This window comes from Artemia franciscana, chromosome 1, assembly GCF_032884065.1.
Source record: "Artemia franciscana chromosome 1, ASM3288406v1, whole genome shotgun sequence".
Classification (NCBI taxonomy): Eukaryota; Metazoa; Arthropoda; class Branchiopoda; order Anostraca; family Artemiidae; genus Artemia; species Artemia franciscana.
The window spans coordinates 13494130-13518596 of record NC_088863.1 but is presented as its reverse complement, the minus strand read 5'-3'; the positions used below and the strand labels follow the sequence as shown (position 1 = coordinate 13518596).

The window sequence follows — 24467 nt, the reverse complement described above, 5'->3', positions numbered from 1 at the left end:
ACTGGGTAAGCTGCGTCGAGGAAGGAGTTTGCGAAGTACGTAATGGAAGGGTCTGGTTAGTAGCAAAGCTAGTGCAGTGAAGACCCGTGATTCTTCGAAGGTATTTAGGCATAAGTTTGAGCAAAATCATATCGTGTTGAAATATAATCAGCATAAACAATGATTAAAATGAAAATTCGTCAGTCAAGGCAGCAAAATAAAGACAACAACTTCTTCATAAGTCTGGAAGATTACTCTGAAATATAAACTCTCTCTTTAATTTAAAGCATTTAAAAACATAAGCAAAGCAAAACAAATCACATTAAATAAATGAGCATGCTTCATTTATAATCCATCATCTTCATCATCAGTTTCAGGGTTCGGATTACTTAAGGCTGAGGTATTGAGCGTCTCATAGCTGGGTTTTCTTTCTGTATTTCTGGCATCATTTTCTTCAATAGATTTTTGTTTTGATTCCTTTCTAGAACGTCTGACAGGCATTGGTTTATCGTCTATTAAAAACTCGGGTGTCGAATCACAATCACTTTTTATTTTAGATTTATTTTCAAAATTACTTCGATTAAGAATTTGAGACTGAAATATAGAAGGCCTTTGATTTGTGAGACACTTTTGCTTGGAGGTAGGTAAGAAATTAGGTATATTTAAATTTGAGTTAGATAACTGCGTGGTTTCAGATGATCCTAAGCTAATGACTGTCTTCAGTCCAGATTCTATTGTACAATCGCCGTTAAATCCAGGGTTGTCTTGACTTCTAGAAGAAGGTAAGCTACTATTTTGTGGCCTAAAACATAATGACAATATTTAACATAAAATAATATGCATAAGAAACATTTGCAAATTTTTATCTTATCATAGCGAAAAATGCTGCATTTGCTTCTCTTATCTAACTATAAGTTATCAAAGGAGAAAGAATCAAGGCATGAACTAAAAACAAAACATAGGCCTATTGTATATTAGTGAAAATGTTTGAACTAAAGAAATCCAAAAAACGAACGAAATTCAGAACATAACAAAATATATACACATGTATGAACACAAGTGCCGATTAAAATGGGTTAAAATTTACAAGTGGTAGAAAAGGGTGTAAAAAAAGGGGATAAACTGCACAAGACAAACGAGGTATAACGAAATGCGGCAAAACAAAGCGTTAAGTAATTCAGAAAGATAAGGGATATGCAGCAAAATATGAACAAGTTTTAAACACTTGAAATGAAAATGGTAAAAGAAGTCACCTATGCATTTCACAGCGAATTCAAGTAAGATTTTTGAGCAAAGTAACTACAACAGCATCTTGTTGACAGGGATTTGCAGTCTGTAGGATTGGAAGGAACCATTTGGGCTCTGGGGCCGAGGGGTCTTTTCCACCAGCTTTGTGTATAGCCTTAGGCAGCTAACCCCTATCTCAAGATGAGGGACCGTAATTTTCCTATGTTGGGTTTTTGTCCTTGGTGACCCAAGTCTGTTAATGGAAATTATTCCTCATTTGACAGTTTTTAGAACAGTTTGCAGGGATTTGCAACCTCTAGTCTTGGAAGGACTAACTTGGGCTCTGGAGCCGAGGTGTCTTTTCCTCCAGCTCGGTATATATAGACCTCTTGAACCTATTTTTACTCAAGCTCATTCAAGGATCAAAACATTTCTCCTGTTCCATGATTAGCTTTAGGCAGCTAACTCGTATCTCAAGACGGGGGACTGTAATTTTCCTATGTGGAGTTTTTGGCCTTGGCGATCCTAGTCGTGTCTAACGGCAATTCTTCCCCACCAGTTTTTTTTTACAGGTTTCAGGGGTTTGCAACGTGTAGGCTTTGAAGGAATGACTTGGGCTCTACAGCCGAGGCGTCTTTCCCTCCAGCTTTTGTACCAGGGGTGTCATTTGGGAGGGAGAAGGCGGGTAGAGTTGTCCCCTGAATAATTTAACAAAATATTATACACCCCATGCCCCTTGACTATCCGGATATGAACCCTTCTTGCCCCTCCCTCCCAATAAAAATGCTATAGATTCACCCTTGCCAAAACTGTTTGATATGTCAGAACATAAATTAAAGAATTAAAGAATAGGACGTTAACTGCGCATATTAGGGGCGCCGTTTTTTTTATTAATTAGCTCTTTGTATGATTTATTCGAGTGAATCCTGAATATACGTGCTGGCCTTAGTCACTGTAATATTAAGTCACTGTAATATAAGTCACTGGCTTTAGAACAAAAATCGCTAGCTAGAAGAAAATCACAAGGCAACAAAAAAATCACTAGAAAGAGTGATAAATCACTAGGGCTGGCAACTTTGGCGGCAATTGGTATTGTAAATTCCTCAACCGTACCACGTGTTTCGCATAAATGACAACAGTAATTCTCCTGCATCGATCTGCATGCATTATGCAAAAATAATTACCTGTCATCAATCCCAAATTACCACACATGTCCCTTGTTCTAGTAAAGATGAATTGACACGCAATGTAAAAACAGATTGTGTCTGGGAGGTCCCTATCTGTGAAGTTTGCCTAAGAAAAAGACGTAGAAATTGTCAAGCTTGAGAAATGGATTATTAATCTCGAATTTCTTTATGAAAAATAAAAAAAAACAAGTTTTTTTTAAATGAAAGTAAGGAGCAACATTAAAACTTAAAACGAGCAGAAATTATATGAAAGGGGCTTTTCCTCCTCAACGCCTCGCTCTTTGCGCTAAAGTTTGACTCTTTCCCTTAACTCTATTTTTAAAACAGTAAGAAACTTTAGCGTAAAGTGCGAGACGTTGAGGAGGAAAAGTCCCTTTCATATACGGAGTAATTTCTGCTCGTTTAAGTTTTAATGTTGCTCCTTACTTTCATTTAAAAAAACTTGATTTTTTATTTAATTTCTGGACGTTTTAGAATTAATGCATGTTTTGATCTTGGCTCTCTGCACATAAATAATTAAAACGAAATTTGCATATTAACAAATTGCAATTAATCGGAAGATTTTGAGAAAAAAGGAGCGAGGGAAGAGGCCCAGTTGCCCTCCAATTTTTGATTACTTAAAAAACAACTCGAACTTTTAATTTTTAACAAACTTTTTCATTGGTAAAAAAATGCGTAACTTACGAATTAACTTACGTAACGAACTTCTATATTTGTATGTTTTTATTGCGTACATGAGGGACTTCAGCCCTCCTCGATACCTCGCTCTTTACACTAAAGCTTAAATTTTGTCCACATTCCTTAAGAATGACCTCGGAATCACAAAAGCGGTAGAATAAATAGTTGAAATTACTAAAAATACTTTAGCGTAAAGAGTGAGGTATAACGAGGAGGCAAACCCCTCATATACGTAATAATTTTTGTTCGTTTTAAGTTTTAATGCTGCTCCTTACTTTCAGTAGAAAAAACTTTTTATATTTATTTTTTCGTTGTTTTTTAAATAATACTAGAAAATCTTGCGCCCCCTTCATTGAAATTTTCTTCCCCCATGAGAAGTTTCTCCATGGAAATATCCTCCAACGTAAGCCCCCTCTCTCAACTCTCCCCCCTAAACCAAAAAAATCCCCCTGAAAACGTCTGTACACTTCCCAGTAACCATTACTACATGTAAACACAGGTCAAAGTTTGTAACTTGCAGCCCCTCCCACGGGGACTGCAGTGGAGTAAGTCGTCCTTAAAGACATAGTTATTAGGTTTTTCGGTATGGTGAATAAAATGGCTATCTCAGAATTTCGATCCGGTGACTTTTGGGAAGAAATGAGCGTGAGAGGTGGCCTAGGTGCCCTCCAATTTTTTGGTCACTTAAAAAGAGCACTAGAACTTTTAATTTTCCGTTAGAATAAGCCCTCTCACGACATTCTAGGACCACTCAGTCGATACGATCACCACTGGAGAAAAAAAAAAACAAAAAAACAAATAAAAGCTCATCCGTGATCTGTCTTCTGGCAAAAAATGCAAAATTCCACATTTTTGTAGATAGGAGCTAGAAACTTCTACAACAAGGTTCTCTGATACGCTGAATCTGATGGTGTGACTTTTGTTAAGATTGTATGACTTTTAGGGGGTGTTTCTGCCTATTTTCTAAAAAGAGGCAAATTTTCTGAGGCTCGTAACTTTTGATGGGTATAACTGATCTTGATGAAACAATCAAGATCAATGGAAAAAATTCCATTTTTTAGAGTTTCAGTTACTATTAAGCCCGGTCGGTCCTTACTACAGTTCGTTACCACGAACTGTTTGATAGCTTGTCTGATCTTTACGAGAGCCAGAAAAGTGATCTTTTCAACAATGAAATTGAAAAGTTAAAAGTTGCTTTTCAGCTAACAATTGTTGATGCTATAAATGCATTAAAAACTCCTACACCACCCAGAGTTACTTTTTTAGCTGATATTTCTGCTCCAGATAGCCATTACAAAATTCTTCACGTAGTGTAAAAACTACTGTCAAACCCCTAAAACTAGAAAACGTCACCAAATGTAATCAAGCCAGTTCTAGTGAACTTCCTTCTTCAGTTGTTTCTCAAGATATTGAAAAGGCTACGAAAACTAATCCTATTAAGCTCGTTTCAACTGATGATAATTTATTCTTGAAAGTCAGTGACACATATGTAAAAGTTGACCATGAGGTCGAACTTGCAAGCGGAAATTATCTACGAATGCAAGCAATTATTCAAAAAAATAAACTCAATGATTTTAAGAGTAATCAACTTGCTGTGTGCCTTAGTTTTTTAGACAACAGATGTAAGTGTAGTAATTCTAAATATCTACATATTTGTAAATTTTATGTTTTTAGCTATTGTAGAACTAAGCTGCGTAAATATCCCATGTTGATATTTATAAATTATTTTCAAGTGGAAGATGGTTAGGCTGTGCGATATTAATCATTATTTAGACATTACTCGCATACAAGAAAGCACTCGAGCCTATCGCTAAGTCAACCTGTCCTTTCCAACCGAATACATATCCAAGAAATATCCCCGCCTCTATATCCAAATCCATATCCCCTTCCTATGATTTCCAAGATAGACTCACCCACTCTCCCAGCCGTCCTGCTTTTCACCATTTTGCCACCTTTCAATCCATCCTTCACCACCCCCTTGTAAACCTACTCAACGGGGATTCTTTGAACCATATCACTGCAAAAAATAGCGTCACCTCTCTTTATTCCTGCAGTTTACCCCAAGCTCAACATTTTGTTTACATTTGTTACAATGGTTACATTTGTTGTTACATTTGTTGTTGTTACATTATTTATTTATTACATTATTTGTTGTTGTTACATTACATTTGTTGTTACATTATTTATTTATTACATTATTTGTTGTTGTTACATTACATTTGTTGTTACATTATTTATTTATTACATTATTTGTTGTTGTTACATTACATTTGTTGTTACATTATTTATTTATTACATTATTTGTTGTTGTTACATTACATTTGTTGTTACATTATTTATTTATTACATTATTTGTTGTTGTTACATTGTTACATTTGTTACATTGGTTAGATTTGTATAGATTTTCCACTGCTCAGTTAAACACCTTAGCATATGAAAAGGATGGGTATTATCCCCCAGCACCCTGTTCAGACAACACGGGATTAGCCCGTGATATTAGTCCCACTAGAACCCTCGACCTCGTTTGAGATATAAAAAAAGTAAAGTGTAAAAAAGTAACTTTCACAATCATTTTTAATTCCTCAAATTTTTGTTAAGCAGAGTTGAACGCCTTAACTTTAAAAAACTTGAAATAGAACTCTTTTTTAGAATATATTGATCAGATGTAATCGCTATTGCTGACGTACAAGCTCAAAATTTGCACATGTTAAAAATTAATAATTTTTCGCAATTTTATCAAACTCGGGCCAGAAAACCACCTCTGGGTGCGAAAGGTGGCAGAATTCCGTTGCTTGTCATGGTTATACCCATGTAAAACCTCCCGTGTCTTGCTTCCTTTGATGAGATTATGCGTGTGTATATTCGACCTGAAGTCTTGTTGCGTCCTTTCAATTTAATTGTCCTGTGTTGATCTTATTACTCTCCTAATCAGAGATCCGCTGAAACAATAAATACATGCAATTGTAATTGGTGACGCAAATGATTCAAAACTTGAATCTACCTATAATGCTTTCAATTCAAAAGAGAATGTAAGGTCTCAACTACCAAAGGCGATACTACTCTTGATTTAATTTGCACTAATCTATCAAACATTAACAAGGCCGTCTATACTCTTCCCCTCCTAAGGGTAGTTACCACTATTGCCTTTTGCTATCTAAGCTGGACTAATTTTTGAAAATGGAGGGAAATACTACCAAAACATCAAGTGATTGTAATGATATTCGCTCTATCGGATTCAGCATACTAGATAACCTTACTGTAGAAGTTTGAAGTTCCTATGTACAAAAATGTGGAACTTTGCATTTTTTGCCAGAAGAAGGATCACGGATGCCTGTTTTTTTTTTTGATTGTTTTTTTCCAGGGGTGATCATATCAAACTAGTGATTGCAGAAGATCGGAAGAGGTTCATTTGATTTGAAATAAAAAAGTTCTAGTGTCTTTTTTAAGTGAACAAAAATATTGGAGGGTAGTCTCCCACACTCTTTTTCTCCAAAGTGACCCTAAAAAGTTTGAGATAGCCGTTTTGTTCAGCATAGTCGAAAAATCTAATAATAATGTCTTTGAGGACGAATTAACCCCCCACGGTCCTGAGGGAAAGGGCTGCAAGCTATGAACTTGGCCCATTGTTTACATATAGTATTGGTTATTGAGAAGTATACAGACGTTTCCAGGAGAAATTTTTCCGATAGGGGGGGGGGGCTACGTGGGAGAATTATCCATGAAGAAATTTTTCACGGAGGAAGGGAATTTTCCGTAGAGGGGGGGGGGGATTTCCCGGTATTATTTAAAAAACGATCAGAAATTAAATTAAAAAAGAAAAAACTTTTTTCAACTGAAAGTAAGGAGCAACGTTAAAACTTAAAACGAAAGTAAGGAGCAACGTTAAAACTTAAAACGAACACAGATCATTATGTATTTGAGTGGGTTACCCATCATCAATACCTTGCTCTTTACTCTGAAGTTTTTTAGTACTTTTAAAAGAGCTTTTTATTTTAATTAAACGGTCTTTGTGATCAAGGAGTCATTCTTAAAGAATTGGGACAAATTCAAACTTTCAAGTAAAGAGCGAGGTAATGACGAGGACAGAACCCCTTCATGTGCGCAATATTTTTCGTCCGTTTTAAGTTGTAATGCTATTCATCACCTTCAGTTGAAAAAAAACTTATTTTTTATTTAATCTATTGCTAAAACGGTCTATGGACCTCTTATTAACTCAGTCCGCTACAACTTTGGCTCTTGGATTACTACTGAAAATTGGTTCACTGTGTATCGAATAAATAACGTTGACTGCGATGCCTTGTCCCTCCAAAATTTACTGAGGAATAATTATGAACCCCATTTCCCTGAGAAGGCAAAATTAAAACGTGTTTTACTGACAAGCCTTCTGTTGCTGAGACTTTTAAAAAACTTACAAGAAAAAAAAATTTACATCAAGGTCGTATTACTGAGGTTAATAGTCTAAGGAAGATCTTAAAGAAAAACATTGAGATAAGTAGCTTCTGATATGTTGAAAACATCCCTCTGAAATTAATTTCATGTCACTGAGCCCCCTGATAATATTGCCAACGATTCGAACTTCTAACTTGCTTCCATCGTTCAAAGTCTCTCCCCTTTCACTGGCTCATGTCCAACTATTCCTGCCAAACCTCCTTCCCCCTAATTTCTGCCTTTGATGCTATAAATAAAATACTAAAGCTTAGAAAACCCCAGTTGCCTTTTCAGACAAAAGTTTCTAAGCTTTATCATTTTTTTGTAAATCAAAAATGTAATGTGTCCTTCGCTGAATCTAATTTGGACCCATAGTACATTTTAGTAACATAATTTACTTTGATTATAACAATCAGCAAATAGAAAATACAAATTTTTTGGATGCTTTAGGAGTTACTGAACATCTCGAAAAATAAGTTATTATTTTCAATGGTTTTCACTCCATTTTCGCTTCCATAAACACAAGTATTCACCCTTACTGAGATAAAATACGCTCCACACACCCTCGTTACAAATAGTTAATCACCGATTTGATCATCGACAAGACCTCTTGAACCTATTTTTACTCAAGATCATTCAAAGATCAAAACGTTTCTCCTGTCGCACTGTAAGCTTCAAGCTGATAACCCCTATCTCAAGATAAGGGACTGTAATTTGCCTATGTGGGGTTTTTGGCTTTGGTGATCCCAGTCATGTTTAACAGCAATTCTTCCCCACTTGACAGTGTTTTTACAGTTATCAGGGATTTGCAACCTGTAGGGTTGGAAGAACTGACTTGGGGCTCTAGAGTCGAGGCGTCTTTCCCTCCAGCTTTGTGTATATAGAACATTTGAGCCAATTTTTACTCATGCTCATTCAAGGATTATTTACGGAATAGAATTAAATTACAAAATAAATCCCGTTATCAAGTAAAAACAAACACCTTAATTCATTCCAATAGGAAATTTTTGGGCAAGCTTTTTTAAGAATTGTTGATCATACTAAGATTCAACTGAATTATAAAGTGTATTTAATACTCACTGCTGTCTGCTTGATGAATTCTTTCCATTGCCCAAACGCTCAGTGATAGATCCCATTGTGTGACCTAAAATAGATTACGTCTGTTATTCAGAAAGAGGCTAACCCAACCGATCAGGTATGAATGTGAGACTTTATTTAGGGGGGAGGGTCATAATTTACTGTAACCTAAATTTGTAAGGTTTGCAGAAAATGGTGAGATCTATAATAATAATAAGGTGTCTTGGAAGATCTTATAGCTTTAACATTTCACGTACTAAATGTGTATCTATATAAATTCTGCAGTATTGTTTAGATCGAGATTCAACTCGATATCGAGATTAAACTGTAAAATTGTTTCGATTGCTGTATAAGTGTTTCGATCGAGCTTTCACACGTCAAGCTCTTCTCTCCATTATCATCAGTTATTATTTTATTGTAACTATTTGTATTCAAACTGTGTTATTAACAATTTAATCTAGGAGCAATTTATCAGCGCAAAAAGCAGCACATTGGGCATCATTGCGCCAAAATAAGAGTCACACATTTTACAGCTACTTCAAAATTTTTCTAGCAGCATTAACATTTGTGGTTATTTTTATTTCAAGTATTTATTATTAAGCATTTCGAGTTCTAATCGCTTGTATTAGTTTGTCTTAACACTAAGTCGCTAAAAAAAACAATGAAAATAGGCACTTATCAAGCACCTATTTTCAGGCGCTCGATGACACACCGAGCAAAATACACCACTATGACCCCTACTAGAAGGTCGTCCATGTAAAAATTATTTTTCTTGTGTTTTAAGATGACCGTACCTTAGACCTTAGTTACTCCAGAGGCATACAAGGCGTCAGTAAACAGCCTCCAATTTTCCCTCAAGTGAGCCACTGCGTAATTGCCCTTCCACTCTGGTATGAGACTCGCATGGAAGCCTCTTTTGTCACGTTCAAACATCCTACAGAGCGTTTCTTTTTGTCTTCCTCGGTGACAGGAGCTTTCCAGTTGCCGGTGGAAGAGCATTTAAGGATCCTTATGATCTGGTATACGGAGGATATGCCCATGGTATTGTCATCTTTGTTTCCTCATAGCAGAGTCAACGTCTGGTTATAATGTGCAAGTACAGATCTCGGCAATGCTAATATTGTCTCTCTAACTAATCCTTAGGATCCGACGAAAACAGTTATTTTCAAAGACATGAAGGCGTTTCCTCCTGTTTCACGAATAGCTTTAAGCAGCTAACCCCTATCTTAAGATCGTGAACTGTAATTTTCCTATGTGAGGTTTTACGCCTTGGTGATCCCAACCATGTCAAATGGCAATTCTTCCCTACTTGAAAGTTTCTTCAAAATGTCTTTTTAAATTTCGGGTAGCTATTGCTCCTGATTCGTTATTTCGTAGATTTCAGTCGCAGCTACAACAATCATAGAAATCGGTTCAGCCTAGGTACTAACAATATCCTAATCATGGTAACATACCTGGGCGATCATCTCTGGATTGCAAGCGAAAACTTCTCATCGATGATTCTTCGTCAACACCCTCATCAAGAGATACGGGAATGCTCAATGTTTGCTTCTTTTGAGGAACGCTGAAAAATTTGGGATTATAAATTTTGCGAAAAATTTTCGATAAAGACTGCGAATTACCTCCTCGATACCTCGCCCTTCACGATAAAGTTGTTTAGTACTTCAAAAGCTTCTTATTGTTCTAATTAAACAACCCTTTTGTTTCAGGAGCTTTTCTTAAAAAAATGAACAAAATTCAACTTTATCTTAAAGAGCGAGGTGTTAGGGAGAGGGTAACCTGCCTCATATACGTAATAATTACTGTTCGTTTCAAGTTTTAACATTGCTCCTTACTTTCATATGAAAAGACATATTTTTTATTTAGTTAAAGATCGTTTTTTTTAAATAATGCCAGGAAATCTGGCTCCACCTTCATGAAAAAATCCCGACTGCCCACTAATATATCTTTTATAAAATTCAATCCTTGTGTAAACTTATCCAGGACAATAACCCTTAACCTTTCCGTGGGTAAGATTGAGTCGCTAAAGAGAAAGCAAGGCATATAAAAAAATTGTATAGGAATTCCGGCAAATTCCCCCAGTGTAAAATTTCCCCTGAAAAGTTCACCCCAGGGAAACATTCCTCCCCTTGGAAAATTCATCCCACGGAACATCCCTCCCGCAGAAAGTTCGTCACCGCCTCCTGAAAAATGTATGCATATTATACAATTACAAATAGTATACATATGCCTTTAAACTATATTGAACAAAATGGCTATCTCTAATTTCAGATCGAACGATTTTAGAAAAAGGGGGAGTGGAAGAGGCCCAAGTTCTTGTAAGTTACCCAGTTTGGTAACTTAAAAAGAATATTAGGACTTTTCAATTTTTAGTCGAACGATCCTTTTCCTAATATTTAAGGACCACTGGTTCAACCAGGAAAAACAAATGAATGAATAAACAGACATTCGTGATGTTTCTTCTGGCAAAAATACAAAATTCCACATTTTTGTAGATGGGAGCTTGAAGCCTTTACAGTAGGGTTTTTTTTTTAATACACTGAATCGAAAGTTTGATTTTCATTAAGAATCGTCGACCTTTTAAGGGGTTTTCCCTCCTTTTGCAAAAATCTGGCTTATTTTCTCAGGTTTTTAGCCTTTGATCGGTAACACTAGACTTAATGAACCTTACATATTTTGAATTAGCATAATAGGTTAATTCTTTTGATATTTCTTTTGGCATCAATTTTTTTTTGGTTACTATTGAGCCGTGTAGCTTCTTTCTTACAGTTCGTTACCGCGAACTGTTTGATATTCTGGGCAATTAAACTTTCAGTTTCAAATTTGCCAGATAATTAACACAATTTCTCTGGCAATTAATATCTTTTACGTGAAGTAGCCGAAAGCCTTATTTCTTTCTTTCTTTAAAGCTCCATTAAAATTTACATGAATCTCAAACGCAAGATGGTATTGGCGATTTTTTTGGTAAAACTACCACCGGCTTCTCTTATAGGCTACCAATCCTCTTTATATAGAAGTATTACTTACATAATATCTGCTGCGGAGCCTTTGTAAGTATCCTTTTTATGATGAACAGATGCCTCAGTGTATGGAAGTGTTGGATCAATCTCGTCAAAATGTATATCTTTCTCTATAAGCGGACTATTCTGATGAATTTGGTCCACTACAAGGTATGATACCTGAAATGTGTTTTAATAGATTAAACATGATAATTGCTAAGAAATAAATTCATTGAAGTGATATATATATATATATATATATATATATATATATATATATATATATATATATATATATATATATATATATATATATATATATATATATATATATATATATTTACTAGCTGTTGGGGTGGCGCTTCGCGCCACTCTAACACCTAGTTGGTGGGGGTGCTTCGGGCCCCCCAAGCCCCCCCCGGGCGCGTAAGTCGTTACGTGCCATATTAGTTACGAGCCATTGTTTTTTTGTCCCTGTGTCCCACCTGTGAATGTATATATATATATATATATATATATATATATATATATATATATATATATATATATATATATATATATATATATATATATATATATATATATATATATATATATATATATATATATATATATCATGGGGGAATCTGTCATGGGGGAAGAAAAATTCAAGGAAAAGGGCGCATGATTTTCTAGCATTACTATAAGAAAACAATGAAAAATAAACATGAAAACGTTTTTTCAAATGAAAGGAAGGAGTAGCATTGAAACTTAAAACGAACAGAGATTATAACGCATATGAGGGGTTCTAAAAATACTTTAGCATAAAGAGCGAGGTATTTAGGAGGAGATAAATACCTCGCTCTTTATGCTAAAGTATTTTTAGTAATTTCAACTATTTATTCTACGGCCTTTTTGATTCAGGGGTCATTCTTAAAGAATTGGGACAAAACTTAAGATTTAGTGTAAAGAGCGAGGTATTAACGAGGATACAAACCCCCTTGTATACATAATAAAAATATAAGATTATGAAAGTTTGTTACGTAAGTTGCTAATTTATAAGTTACGTATAATTTTTACTAACAAAAACGTTCGTTAAAAATTAAAAGTTCTAGTTGCCTTTTTAAGCAACCGAAAAATTGGAGGGCAACTAGGCCTCCTTCTCCACCCCTTATTTCTCAAAATCGTCTGATCAAAGCTAAGAGAAAGCCATTTAGCCAAAAAAAGAATTAATATACAAATTTCATTTTAATAATTTATTTTCGGAGAGCCAAAACCAAACATGCATTAATTCAAAAACGTTCAGAAATTAAATAAAAAAAACTAATTTTTTTAGCTGAAAGTAAGGAGCGACATTAAAACTTAAAACGAACAGAAATTACTCCGTATATAAAATGGTTTGTCCCCACCGCAATCCCTCGCTCTTTACGCTAAAGTTTGATTCTTTGTCACAATTCTACTTTTTAAAACAATTAAAAACTTGACTCTTTGCCACAATTCTGCTTTTTAAAACAATTAAAAGCTTTAGCGTAAAGAGCGAGGCATTGCGGAGGGGACAAACCATTTTATATACGGAATAATTTCTGTTCGTTTTAAGTTTTAATATCAATAATATCAGGATTTTTAATCAATAGCAGCCTTGTTCTCTTTGGGTTAAAATTGCACTTCGGTGTAACAAAATGATAGAAAACGCCACTTGCTGATCCACAATCTGTTTGATTGTTTAAAAAGTTCACTAAAAATTTGAATTTTGTTTTAATGATCTTCTCGATTTTCTGGGAATATTGTTTCGAGACGATAAACCCTGGGGTAAAAACAGCAAACAAACATACAAAAAATAAGCAAGCATCCGTGATCTTCCTTCTCGAAAAAAACAGCTAAATTTCTATATTTTATAGTTAGGAGCTTCAGACCTCAACGACCGTGTTATCTGAACGGCTGAACTGGATAGTATAATTTTCATAAAGATTACTTGCCCTCTTGGGTCAGTTTTTTCGTTTGTCTAAAATCCCAAAGGTTTTTTAGGGTCGTAGCTTTTGACGGATAACTTCAAACTTGATGAATTTTATATACACGGAATCACCATAAAACGTTTATTCTTTTGATACGGATACTGCTACATAAACAATTTTCTTAGAGCTCCAGTAACTATTAGCCCAAGTCATGCCTTTGTTTGCTTGTGACCTAGCAATGAGGATCCTAAGATAAACATAACCCCAAGAATTAAAACACTGTTTATAAGTTGGAAATACTTGAAGAGCGGTATTGGGAATGGAAAAAAATGGAGTACCTTTGTATGCCTGTCAATCAAGAAGTTCAACTCAAAGTCTTCATCATCGTCACCAAATGGATTGATCATCTGCTCAGCAACCTAGAATAAAAATTTGGCAATCACAAAAAATCAAATTAATCAGAAAAAAAACACATTAGAAGTAGCTGCACATCGAACGATCTGATTTGAAACAAACCAAGGGTGATCCTCGATTCATTATTTCAGATTTTCTTCAAATTTCATTAGGATATAGATCCTTTGGATTGATTAGGCTCTGATAGTTTCTTAGCTCCAATATAGGACTCTAGGGGTTAAAACTACCCTAGTGGAGTTCAATCTATAATGAAAAGAGAAATCACCAATGCAACAGCACAAACAACAAACACAAAGACAGAAGGAGAAAAGGAAGACTGTTTTCCTACATTAGTGATTAATATAGACCAGCACTTGAATGAGGCCTTAACCCTACTCATCCATACAATCACATAGGTCAAACAGCATAGCCATACACAATCAACCATAAAGAATAATCCATGGACAGGCAGTCGTGTCGTCAATAAGTTGTCATTTACCAAACTAATAAACAGTAAAGACAAATAACTTGGACGCAACAACCCAACACAAGGGCTCATCAGAAGAATACACACTTGCCTATAGGGTTTTGGCACTTTAAATTCTCTACCCAGGCAAGTGGCGTGCCTACCATAAATTACCTATGGTGTCCCCGTGTTAGGTATCATCCCCAAAATATATGCATATGAAAAAACAAGCAAATGTAGAACAACCAAGAAACACCAAAACAAGCTTATCCTACCTTAGTTCTTGCTCTCATGTATTTAAGTTACCAATTCACAATCTATATTAAAACTAAACAATTATTCAAAGTTATTCACTATAGTAAAAGTTATAGTTATAGTAAAGTTTCACATAGTAAAGTTTTACTATGTCAAAATTTCTCTATTAATGTAAATGTGACCTAGATAAAAATCAAGGAAATGAATGTAAAATAAGACCATCCTAAACGACAATATATACAAAATCCTCCGGAAATCCACTGTCAAAAATTAGGCACACGCCAAACTCAGTAACAAGGAAAATCAAAATTAACCAAAGATTTCTCTAAGTATTTCTAGATAATTCTTTTGTTATTTATTTAAAAGTTCGATATAATGAAAAATAAATTTTTTAAATTGCCAAGTTTATTTATTCGCAGAAAAACCTCTTAAAATCAATTTTTGGCTTAAGATTTTACGTCTATTTTTACTATAATTACTACAAATCCTTGCATATCTAAGTAACTGTGAGAAAAATGTCTGGTATTAGTTCCTGACACAAAAACGATTACAAAGCTTGAAAAACGTCAAGTGTCACCAAAGACTAGATGGCGGTGATGGTTCTTTTTTCTTGATTAAATAAAAAAACAAGTTTTTTTTAACTGAAAGTAAGGAGCGTCATTAAAACGAACAGAAATCACCCCGTATATGAAAGGGGCTGTTCCCTCTTCAACGCCCTACTCTTTACGCTAAAGTTTGACTCTTTCTCTCAACTCTATTTTTTAGAACAGTAAATACTTTAGCATTGAAGATGGAACAGCCCCTTTCATATACGGGGTAATTTCTGTCCGTTTCAAGTTTTAACGTCGCTCCTTACTTTCAGTTAAAAAACTGTTTTTTTTTATTTAATTTCTGAACGTTTTTTCGGTTAATCCTTGTGTTGATTTCGGTTCTCCGCAGATGAATAATTAAAGCGAAATTTGTATATTTATTTATTTGGCTAAATGGCTTTCCCATAGTTTTGATCGAATGCTTATGAGAAAAAAGGAGGAGGAGGTGGCCCAGTTGCCCTCCAATTTTTGGGGCACTTAAAAAGGCAACTAATACTTTAGTTTTTTACGAACGTTTTCATTAGTAAAATATATACGTAACCTACGAATTAGCTTAAGTAACAAACTTCAATATTCGTATGTTTTGATTACGTATATGAGAGGGTTCGCCCACTCGTCAATACCTCGCTCTTTACACTAAAGCTTAAATTTTGTCCCCTGAATTACAAAGGCCGTAGAATAAATACTTGAACTTACTAAAAATACTTTAGCGTAAAGAGCAAGGTATTAGGAGGAGGTGAACCCCTTTTATGCGTAATGATTTCCGTTCGTTTTAAGTTTTAATGCTACTCCTTACTTTCAGTTGAAAATTTTTTTTCATATTTATTTTTTCATTTTTTTTAAATAATGCTAGAAAACGCTGCGTCAACTCCTCCATGGAAAGTTTACCTCCCATAGCCCCCTCTTCTCGACCCCTTCTCCCAACCAAAAAATCCCCCTGAAAACGTATGTACACTTCCCAATAACCATTACTATGTGCAAACACTGGTCAAAGTTTGTAACTTGCATTCCCCCCACGGGGACTGTGGGGGAGTAAGTCGTCCCCAAAGACATAGTTATAAGGTTTTTCGACTATGCTGAATAAAAAGGCTATCTGAGAATTTTTATCTGACGACTTTTAGAAAAAAATGAGCGTGGGAGGGGGCTTAGGTTTCCTCCATTTTTTTGGTCACTTAAAAAGGGAACTAGAACTTTTTATTTCCGTTCGAATGAGCCCTCTCGCAAAATTCTAGGACACTGGGTCAATACGATCACCCCTGGGAAAAAGAAAAAAAACAAACAAACACGCATCCGTGATTTGTCTTCTGGCAAAAAATACAAAATTCCACATTTTTGTAGATATTAGCTTGGAACTTGTACAGTAGGGTTCTCTTATACGCTGAATCTGATAGTGGATTTTCGTTAAGATTTTATGACTTTTAGGGGGTATTTCCTCCTATATAATCGTAATCGTAACTTTTGATGGATAAGATTAAACTCGATGAAACTTATATGTTTAAAATCAGCATTAAAATGCGATTCTTTTGATGTTACTATTTGTATCAAAATTCTGTTTTTTAGAGTTTTGGTTACTGTTGAGCCGGGTCGCTCCTTTTTACAGTTCGTTACCACGAACTGTTTGATCCTAGCACAAATTCCCACTTTTATAATTTACAAATACCCTTTGACGCATCCCTCAAGATGCAGACACAGACGTGCAATTATATAGGTTCCGAAATGAGTTTTATGTGTGTAAAGTAAGCATCAACCTTTGGTTTTAGTATTGTTTTCGTTTTTAACTGAAGTAAGACTCTGTAATATTTATTATGTAATATTTATTATATTATTGGAGATAAGGAAATTTTATTTTGGTTGTTGGAGAGATAAATTATAAATTAATATTAAATAATAATTTAATTCAATATATTATAATTTAATAATATAATTTAATTTAATATAATATTTATAATATAAAAATTACTACCAGCATTCAAAGTTTTCTTTGAATACTGGCTCTGAATGTCAGCATTCAAGATTTCTTAAAAGTTAAACTTCGATACAATTATATTTTACTTAAAAAAAAGTGTGGGGAATTTGCAGGACCAAAGCTTCAAAATAGAAAAGTCACTGAAAGGATTTTTTTTCTGTAGAACCAATGTGAGCTCCAGTTTGTAGACAACCTAGATCCCTCAATCCGTGTCTGAAAAAAGTCTTCCTAGTCTATAAGAAATGCTACCTAAAGGTTGTCAAGAAGACCGATACGCGGTAACAAATTGGGAATTATTTCTTAGCGTACTGTATCTTTCGGATATAGAAGAGTGCATGTCTTCTTGCTTACTTTTCATGGTATTAGACGGTTAAATTGTAAGAAAAAAACAAAAATTGTAAATTTGATAAGCAAACTTTGGAAATAATTTCTAAAAGAACGATGTAATTTCGTATCTAAGAAAGCTCATGTCATCTTGCCTACTTTTTATAGTTTTTTTTATACTTTTTATAGTTACTTTTTACAGCTCGATTAAATTACAAGGGGCATCAACTCAAACATTTCAGAAAACAACTAAGTGACTATCAATTCTGTTCAATGATAACAATTTTTAATGATCCCACAATTAGAAAAACAAATCTTTCACTGAGTATACCACCAGAGGTCAACTTATTTTTCGAAGCATTGACCTCAACGAAGGTTCAATCATCGCCTAAGACCATACCAATGGTATTTAAACAGCAATGCACGTTTGTTTCAGAAATAGGGCACATCACAGCGCAACAATAGGAGGTGGTCAGGGGAGGAACTAGCGTTGGAGTATTTGCGCATGAAAATACTTGAACTAGCATATGGAGGTTAGGAGTAATTTCCTAATAGTGTAATTCACTACTTGACACTTGACAATCTTTTTAAACAAATTTTTGTAAATTTGATGTTGTACTTAGTGAATAATGGTAGCGGGAAAATGCGTTGTTGCTGGCTGCTAAAGCAGCGAAGCCAATTATAGTGTATTGGGGGTAAAATTAAGTTGAAAGTTTATTTATTGAGTCATGCGTAGAAAACACTAAAAAAGGTCTCCTAGTATCTCTACCGTATGTATAACCAACCATCATTACAAATTCGTCATTGTGCGCGCGTGAAAAAGTATCCAAGGGAAAATGCACGACACATGATATGCCCAGAAAGTCTTCAATAGAGAAGATGGAAAGGGGTTGTACTGTGCCCACATTATGCTTTGCCCAAGACTGAGTGACTGACCACTGTGGAAAAAACTGACGAGTGAGCCTAGCTGCGCTGGCAACACCGCCGAGCCTTAGGTTTAATTCAAGTAAGTATGTCAAGTCTAACAGGGTGATGCTAGTGCTTGCAGCACAAGCTAGTTGAACTTTATACTCTCACTACTAAAAAGTTTAAAACTTTATCGAGGACGAGAAATCATGCGTAAAATTGAAGCTTGTCAAAAAAAATTTTTGGTAAAGTATTGTTTGAAACGAAATACTTATTAATATAAATTTGTAACAACCTAAATACTGTTGTGAGAAGAGATGTGTCATATTTACCTTTTGAGGCAGGAACATGACGTAGTAATTTTACCTGTCTAGAAGGGCTTACTTACGATTAGATTACTACTACTACTACTACTAATAACTCACTGCAGCACCAAGCCGCCTGAGACCAACACAGCTACGCACGCTCCTCCTCCAACCTAATCTATTTAAAGCATCCCTCTTTACACCCTCCCAGGAAGTTCCCATTTCCTTTAAATCTTTATTTATGAAATCCTCCCAACCCAGACAAGGACGACCTGCTTTCCGTGTAGCCCCAGACGGTTGACCAAAAAGGACAATCTTCGGTAATCTGTCATCCTTCATCCGTAGAACGTGACCTAGCCATCTCAACCTTTCTTTCATTATAGCCCCAGAAAGCGGGATTGAACCACACTTTTCGTACAACCTACTGTTTGAAATACGGTCAGTCAGCCGGGTACCCAGAAGAATCCGTAGGCAATTTCTCTGGAAAACATCTAGTAAATTTTCATCTGCTTTTCGGAGTGCCCATGCTTCAGAGCCATATTTGACCACTGTCATCACTGTAGCTTCCAATATTCTAATCTTGGTTTGTAGACTTATCTTTCTATTCTTCCAAACTTTTTTTAACTGTGAAAAAACACCCTGAGCTTTTGAAAAACACTTCTTGAACGCACCATCCTACAGTTATCCTGCTACTAGTTTAAACTCGGGTAAGGTAATTCTTCTCTGATCCCCTCTCATATAGCGTATTTGTTCTCGCCGCCTTAGAAACAAGAAACAGTATATGAGTTGCGTTTTCGAACTAGGCCGATCCACCACAGAATAAGTGTTCAGAACTGAACGAAGTACTGAAAACAAAACTTCCATATCACAAATTAAAGTTCTTAAGTCATATGGACTGAAAGTCCATATCACATCTCTGTCTGCCTCCATATCTCTGTCATCCTAAACCTTCCCTTGCCCATAGTGCCAGCTATAGTTCACCATCTTCTGATGTCCTTGTTTGTTTTGCTGATGATAGCACACTCGGCACTTCGGGGAACTGTGAATCCGAGCTTCGATTAAACTTGGAACACTTGTTTGAGAGAGTAATTTCATGGCTTGATGCTAATTTTCTTACCCTAAATTATTCAAAATCCAATTTTTTGATATTTTCGCATGTTTCTCAGATTTATCCCAAGTTATCAGAAATTCATCAGCCAAATGGGGTAATTCACAGATCTAAAGATCGATATGTTCGTTTTTTGGGCATTCTTGTTGATGGAAACTTGTCTTTCAAGCGTCACATTGATTTGATTAAAATGAAGATATGCAGGAGTCTCGGTATTTTAAGGAAACTCAAACATATTTTCCCTGGATCAATTTTGGAAATCCTTTTTCACTCCTTGATCCGATCTTACGTTTCCTACTGTCCAATAGTATGGATGTCAACCTTTCCTTCACTGTTAAAACCACTTTCTAAGGTTTACAATAAAGCTAGAAACCTCATTAAGGAAACTAACCGTTCAAGAGTTATCCCATTACTTGATCTCGAGTCACTGTATATTCTTTCGTGTGCATGTTTTACTTTTTCTCAGCTTCATGGTGGCCTCCCCCGTCCCCTAAGTGTTCAGCCATCTTTCACCTCTGATCAGAATAATTATAATCTTCGCAATACCGAAAATCATATTCAAGTTCCTTTTACTCCTTGTGTAAGGTCAGACTTTAATCCTTTAATTGCGAGTTATATTGTATGGAATAAGTTGCCCGAATCAGCTCGAAGGTGCCACTCATTCGGTTTGTTCAAAAAAATTATTAAAAATTCATTGGCTTCTTAGAAATTATTTTATCTCTTTTTTATATGTGTATATGCGTGTATGTATGCATATATATTTCCTGATTATTTCATTGGAGTCTATTTTATCTACAGATCTACATAATTAATTTAGTCTGTTCAATCTATTAGTCTATTTAGTTTTGTTTTCTATAGTTTTTCATTTTATTTATACTTTCCTCTCTTCTCCTTTTTGCTCTTCTCTCTGTGAGTAAGTGATTATTTTTTTTCTTCTCTGATTAAGTGGCTCGTTCATTTTCCCCTTTTTTACAGGCCAAAGAGCCTTTGGGGAAATAGTAAAATGTAATATTGTATGTGTGTTTCGTGATGAATAAATCTTATCTTATCTTACAATCAGAAGAAAACAAAAACGTTCTCAATAGAGCACACTAACTTGGTGTTACTAATGCTGTTTATTCCAAATATATGAAAAATAATGATGAGAATAATTCATTTATTGGATGCTTAAAAATTTGGCTTAAGGTTAGATTAGCTAAAAAGGACATTTTTGTGTGAATAGTTGTGTACATTTAAGTTTGACATTTCAATTTTGGGAGATTGATTTTAGATTGAATAAAACAACGTTTCGTTGAAATTCACCTTTGGTGCTCACTGTAATGAACTTTGAGTTAAGTAGAGTTTGCAGTTAAGAGTTTGAACTCATTACCCACTAAGAAATCTTTCCATTGCACGCTACCAGCGTGTAACGACAGGTTAAGTGACATCAATCAACGCAAATTTAAGTGAAGGGACAAAATATGTTCTAAAAAAATGGCGGGGGATAATGTTTGTCTTTTTAATATTTTTTTTTTTTTTTTAATGAAGTATGAATAAAGACATTTATCAATAAAAATGTGAGACAGAAAAGATACTTCCAAATCTATAGGTCAAAATCTAGAGGTCTTTCAAAATACAAGTAGTCAAAATCTAGAAGTCAAATACTTTCAAAGTGTAGGGGTCAAATTCCTCTCCTGCCCCTCTCCCAATTGACACCACTGGACAAGTTCTGTCTATGTTCAAACAGATCCGGGATGTAGGTAAATCTAATCAAACCACTATACAGTATTAAACTGTCACATGCTCCACAGCTAAATACACTTCAAAAAAAAAGAAAAAGGCTTACAGGAGGCATTTTGGGTGTCTACGTACTGTGAAACTATAAGTAGTCCCAATAAACTATAAGTATACCCAATAAACTAATTATATATAGTTTATTGCTCATAAATTTTCAATGCAACAGCGGAAGCAAATCTTCTTGACCTTTTTGGTTCCGGTTCATTAGATTTATCTGACATATCAGGTGGACAGAGGTCATAGCTCTTAGGTGAAATGCGATTTACTTTATTTGACCTCAGTAAATTATCATAAATTGAATTCAATCCAAATTCAGCTGTATCTCTGTTTATGGAATTATTCTTGAATAGAATTTTTTTTAATTTCTATCGTTTCCCTGAAAATTTGCTTTAAAGCTTGGTTCCTAGAAATCAAAAAAACATTTTCAAACTAAATAAAATGATTTGGATAATTATAAATATGTACCGATAGAGCCGGCTTGAAATCATCAGGTTTGGAATTTTGCTTTAAGGATGATTAAATAGAGTTATGATGTTGTAGTGATCTCAATCTTAAATTTTGGTTAGTACATCCCACATAAGAGCTTCCATAAGTACATGGGATTTTATGCCCCACTTTGTTGCTCTATGGAAGTTCGGTCCTATCCAGAATTTAAAAAAACTAGCCAAAGTATTACTACTTCTTAAGGCTACCTTAGACCATTATCTTGTAAAATTCTTTTAAGTTTTTCACTCAGCCCTGGAACATATGGTAAAGAACAAAAATATCCTTATTTTCTGTTATTTCCAGAATATCGTTAGAAAATTCTAGAAATGTTTTCCTTCTTTTCGAAAAAGTCTGGTCAATTAACCAACCTGGGTAATGATTACTTATTAAAATTTCTTTTAACAACAATAATTCCTCCTCAATAAATCTGGAGAGCAAATTCTAAAAATACGGTCTGTTAAGGATATGATTAAACCAATTTTTACTTGGCGAGCGTGACCGGAGAAGAATGACAAAAAACTATTCTTGTTAGTAGGTTTTCTATAAATTTTAAAATCCAGACTATTTTCATTTCTTAAAAGAAGAACATCCAGAAAAAGGAGTTTATTATCCTCTTCTAATTATAATGTAAATTTTAAATCAGCTCCCGAAAAATTAAGATGTTCTAAAAACCTTTTAACTCCTCCTCCCCATAATTCCATACTGAAATTATGTCATCCATATATCTCCCCCAAAATTTGTGTTTAAAAAATATGAATCAAATGCTATTGTTTCAATATTTTCTACAAAATAATTTTCTAATAAAAGACATAAAGATTCTTAATAACTTAAGAAGGGATGAATCTATCATTATTACAAAAGCAGACAAGGGTAACACTTTAGTGGTAATTGATACCAAGTACAACGATTCAAAATTAAAGGTTTTACTGAAAGATGAAAAAAAAAAACATACAAAAAACTTTCTTTTGACCCGACAGACTCGTACACAAAGAATCTTAGGAATGATTTATAGAGTTTGAAGGAAGAAGGGAAGATTACACCTCAACTTTGCTACAAATGCTTACCAAGAAGCTCTTTTTGCCCTAAATTATATGGACTTTCAAAGATACATAAGCCAAACCTACCATTATGACCAATTGTTGCAAGTACAAAGTCACCAACAAGTGCTCTTAGCAATTGGTTAGTGTCATTATGTAAACCACTCATGCTGACACAAATTTCTTACATTAAGAATTCGTCAGAACTTGTGAAAAAAAAACTAAAAGAATTGGAAATTCCTTCAAATTCTATAATCTCAAGTTTCGACACAGTATGAATGTATACGAATATTGATTTAAAAGCCACAGAAATTCTTCTTGAAAGAAAGATATTAAAAAACTCGGACTTAATTAATGACAAAACACTTTTGAAAGTCGGTGCAACTATGAATTTAGTTAGGCTATGCAATACGTTCTCATATTTTTTCAATTCAGAAGGGATTTTTTCGAACAAGTAAGTGATTTACTTATGGGGGCTCCTTTAATCCTTTATTAGTAAATTGTTATGTAGAAAATATTGAAACAATAGAGTTAAATTTATATTTTTTTAAGCACAAATTTTGGGTGAGATATATGGATGACATAATTTTTAGTATGGATTTATGGGGAGGAGGAATTAAAAATTTTTAAGGACATCTTAATTTTTGGGGAGGAGATTTGTTTCCGCCGTTGCATTGAAAAAAAAATAAGAGCAATAAACTATAAGTTTATTGGGTATAAATTTTGTTTGTTTTTATTAATATTTTTTAGTTTTACTGCTGATGATAGGCACTGTATATGTGTTCGAAATATCCAGTTAAAAATTTTTTTATTTGTTTCACTGTCAGTTAAAAGGTTTAATCCCTATTTTGAAATGATATATTTTCGTTATGTTATGCTTGTTTATGCACTGCGGTAAGCTCCAAAAATACTTGTGATAAAATACTTTATACCTTTAGAAAGCAGACGTACTATAAAACGAAAAAGAAGAGAATATGTAATAAAACACATTTTTTATTTTCCTTACTTTTAATAATCCCATGTAGAATAATAATTGAAGTATGGTAAAGATAGGAAAATAGTCATCAACAGCAAGTCGATCATCCTCGCTGACGAGTAAATTTTGTCGGGCGACGATACAAGCTAAGTAAAATGTATAAGTGGCTAAAGTGACGACCTAAAAAATAAGAGACAAAATAAACGATAGCAAGTCGATCATCCTCGCTGACGATTCAATTTTGTCGGGCGACGATACAAGCTAAGTAAAATGTACACTTAGTGCTAAAATGACGACCTAAAAATAAGAGACAAAATAAGTATTTTTTTCAGATTAATAATTCTAAAAAATTATTCAGACTTTCAGAAAATTA

The 24467-nt window shown here is 34.5% G+C and overlaps 1 protein-coding gene across 1 annotated transcript in view; it reads right to left on the bottom strand.

The window, feature by feature from the left end:
- Nucleotides 1-236: 236 nt before the first annotated feature.
- The window catches only part of LOC136025983 (bestrophin-2a-like), a 142582-nt gene continuing 118351 nt past the window's right edge, over nucleotides 237-24467 (bottom strand). Inside the window, exons 8-12 of the mRNA XM_065702120.1 lie at nucleotides 13845-13925; nucleotides 11604-11755; nucleotides 10031-10140; nucleotides 8580-8643; nucleotides 237-781 (exon numbers count right to left, since the gene is read on the bottom strand). Coding sequence (XP_065558192.1) covers nucleotides 325-781; nucleotides 8580-8643; nucleotides 10031-10140; nucleotides 11604-11755; nucleotides 13845-13925 — 864 coding nt within the window. The 3' untranslated portion in view covers nucleotides 237-324. The remainder of the gene's footprint in view (nucleotides 782-8579; nucleotides 8644-10030; nucleotides 10141-11603; nucleotides 11756-13844; nucleotides 13926-24467) is intronic.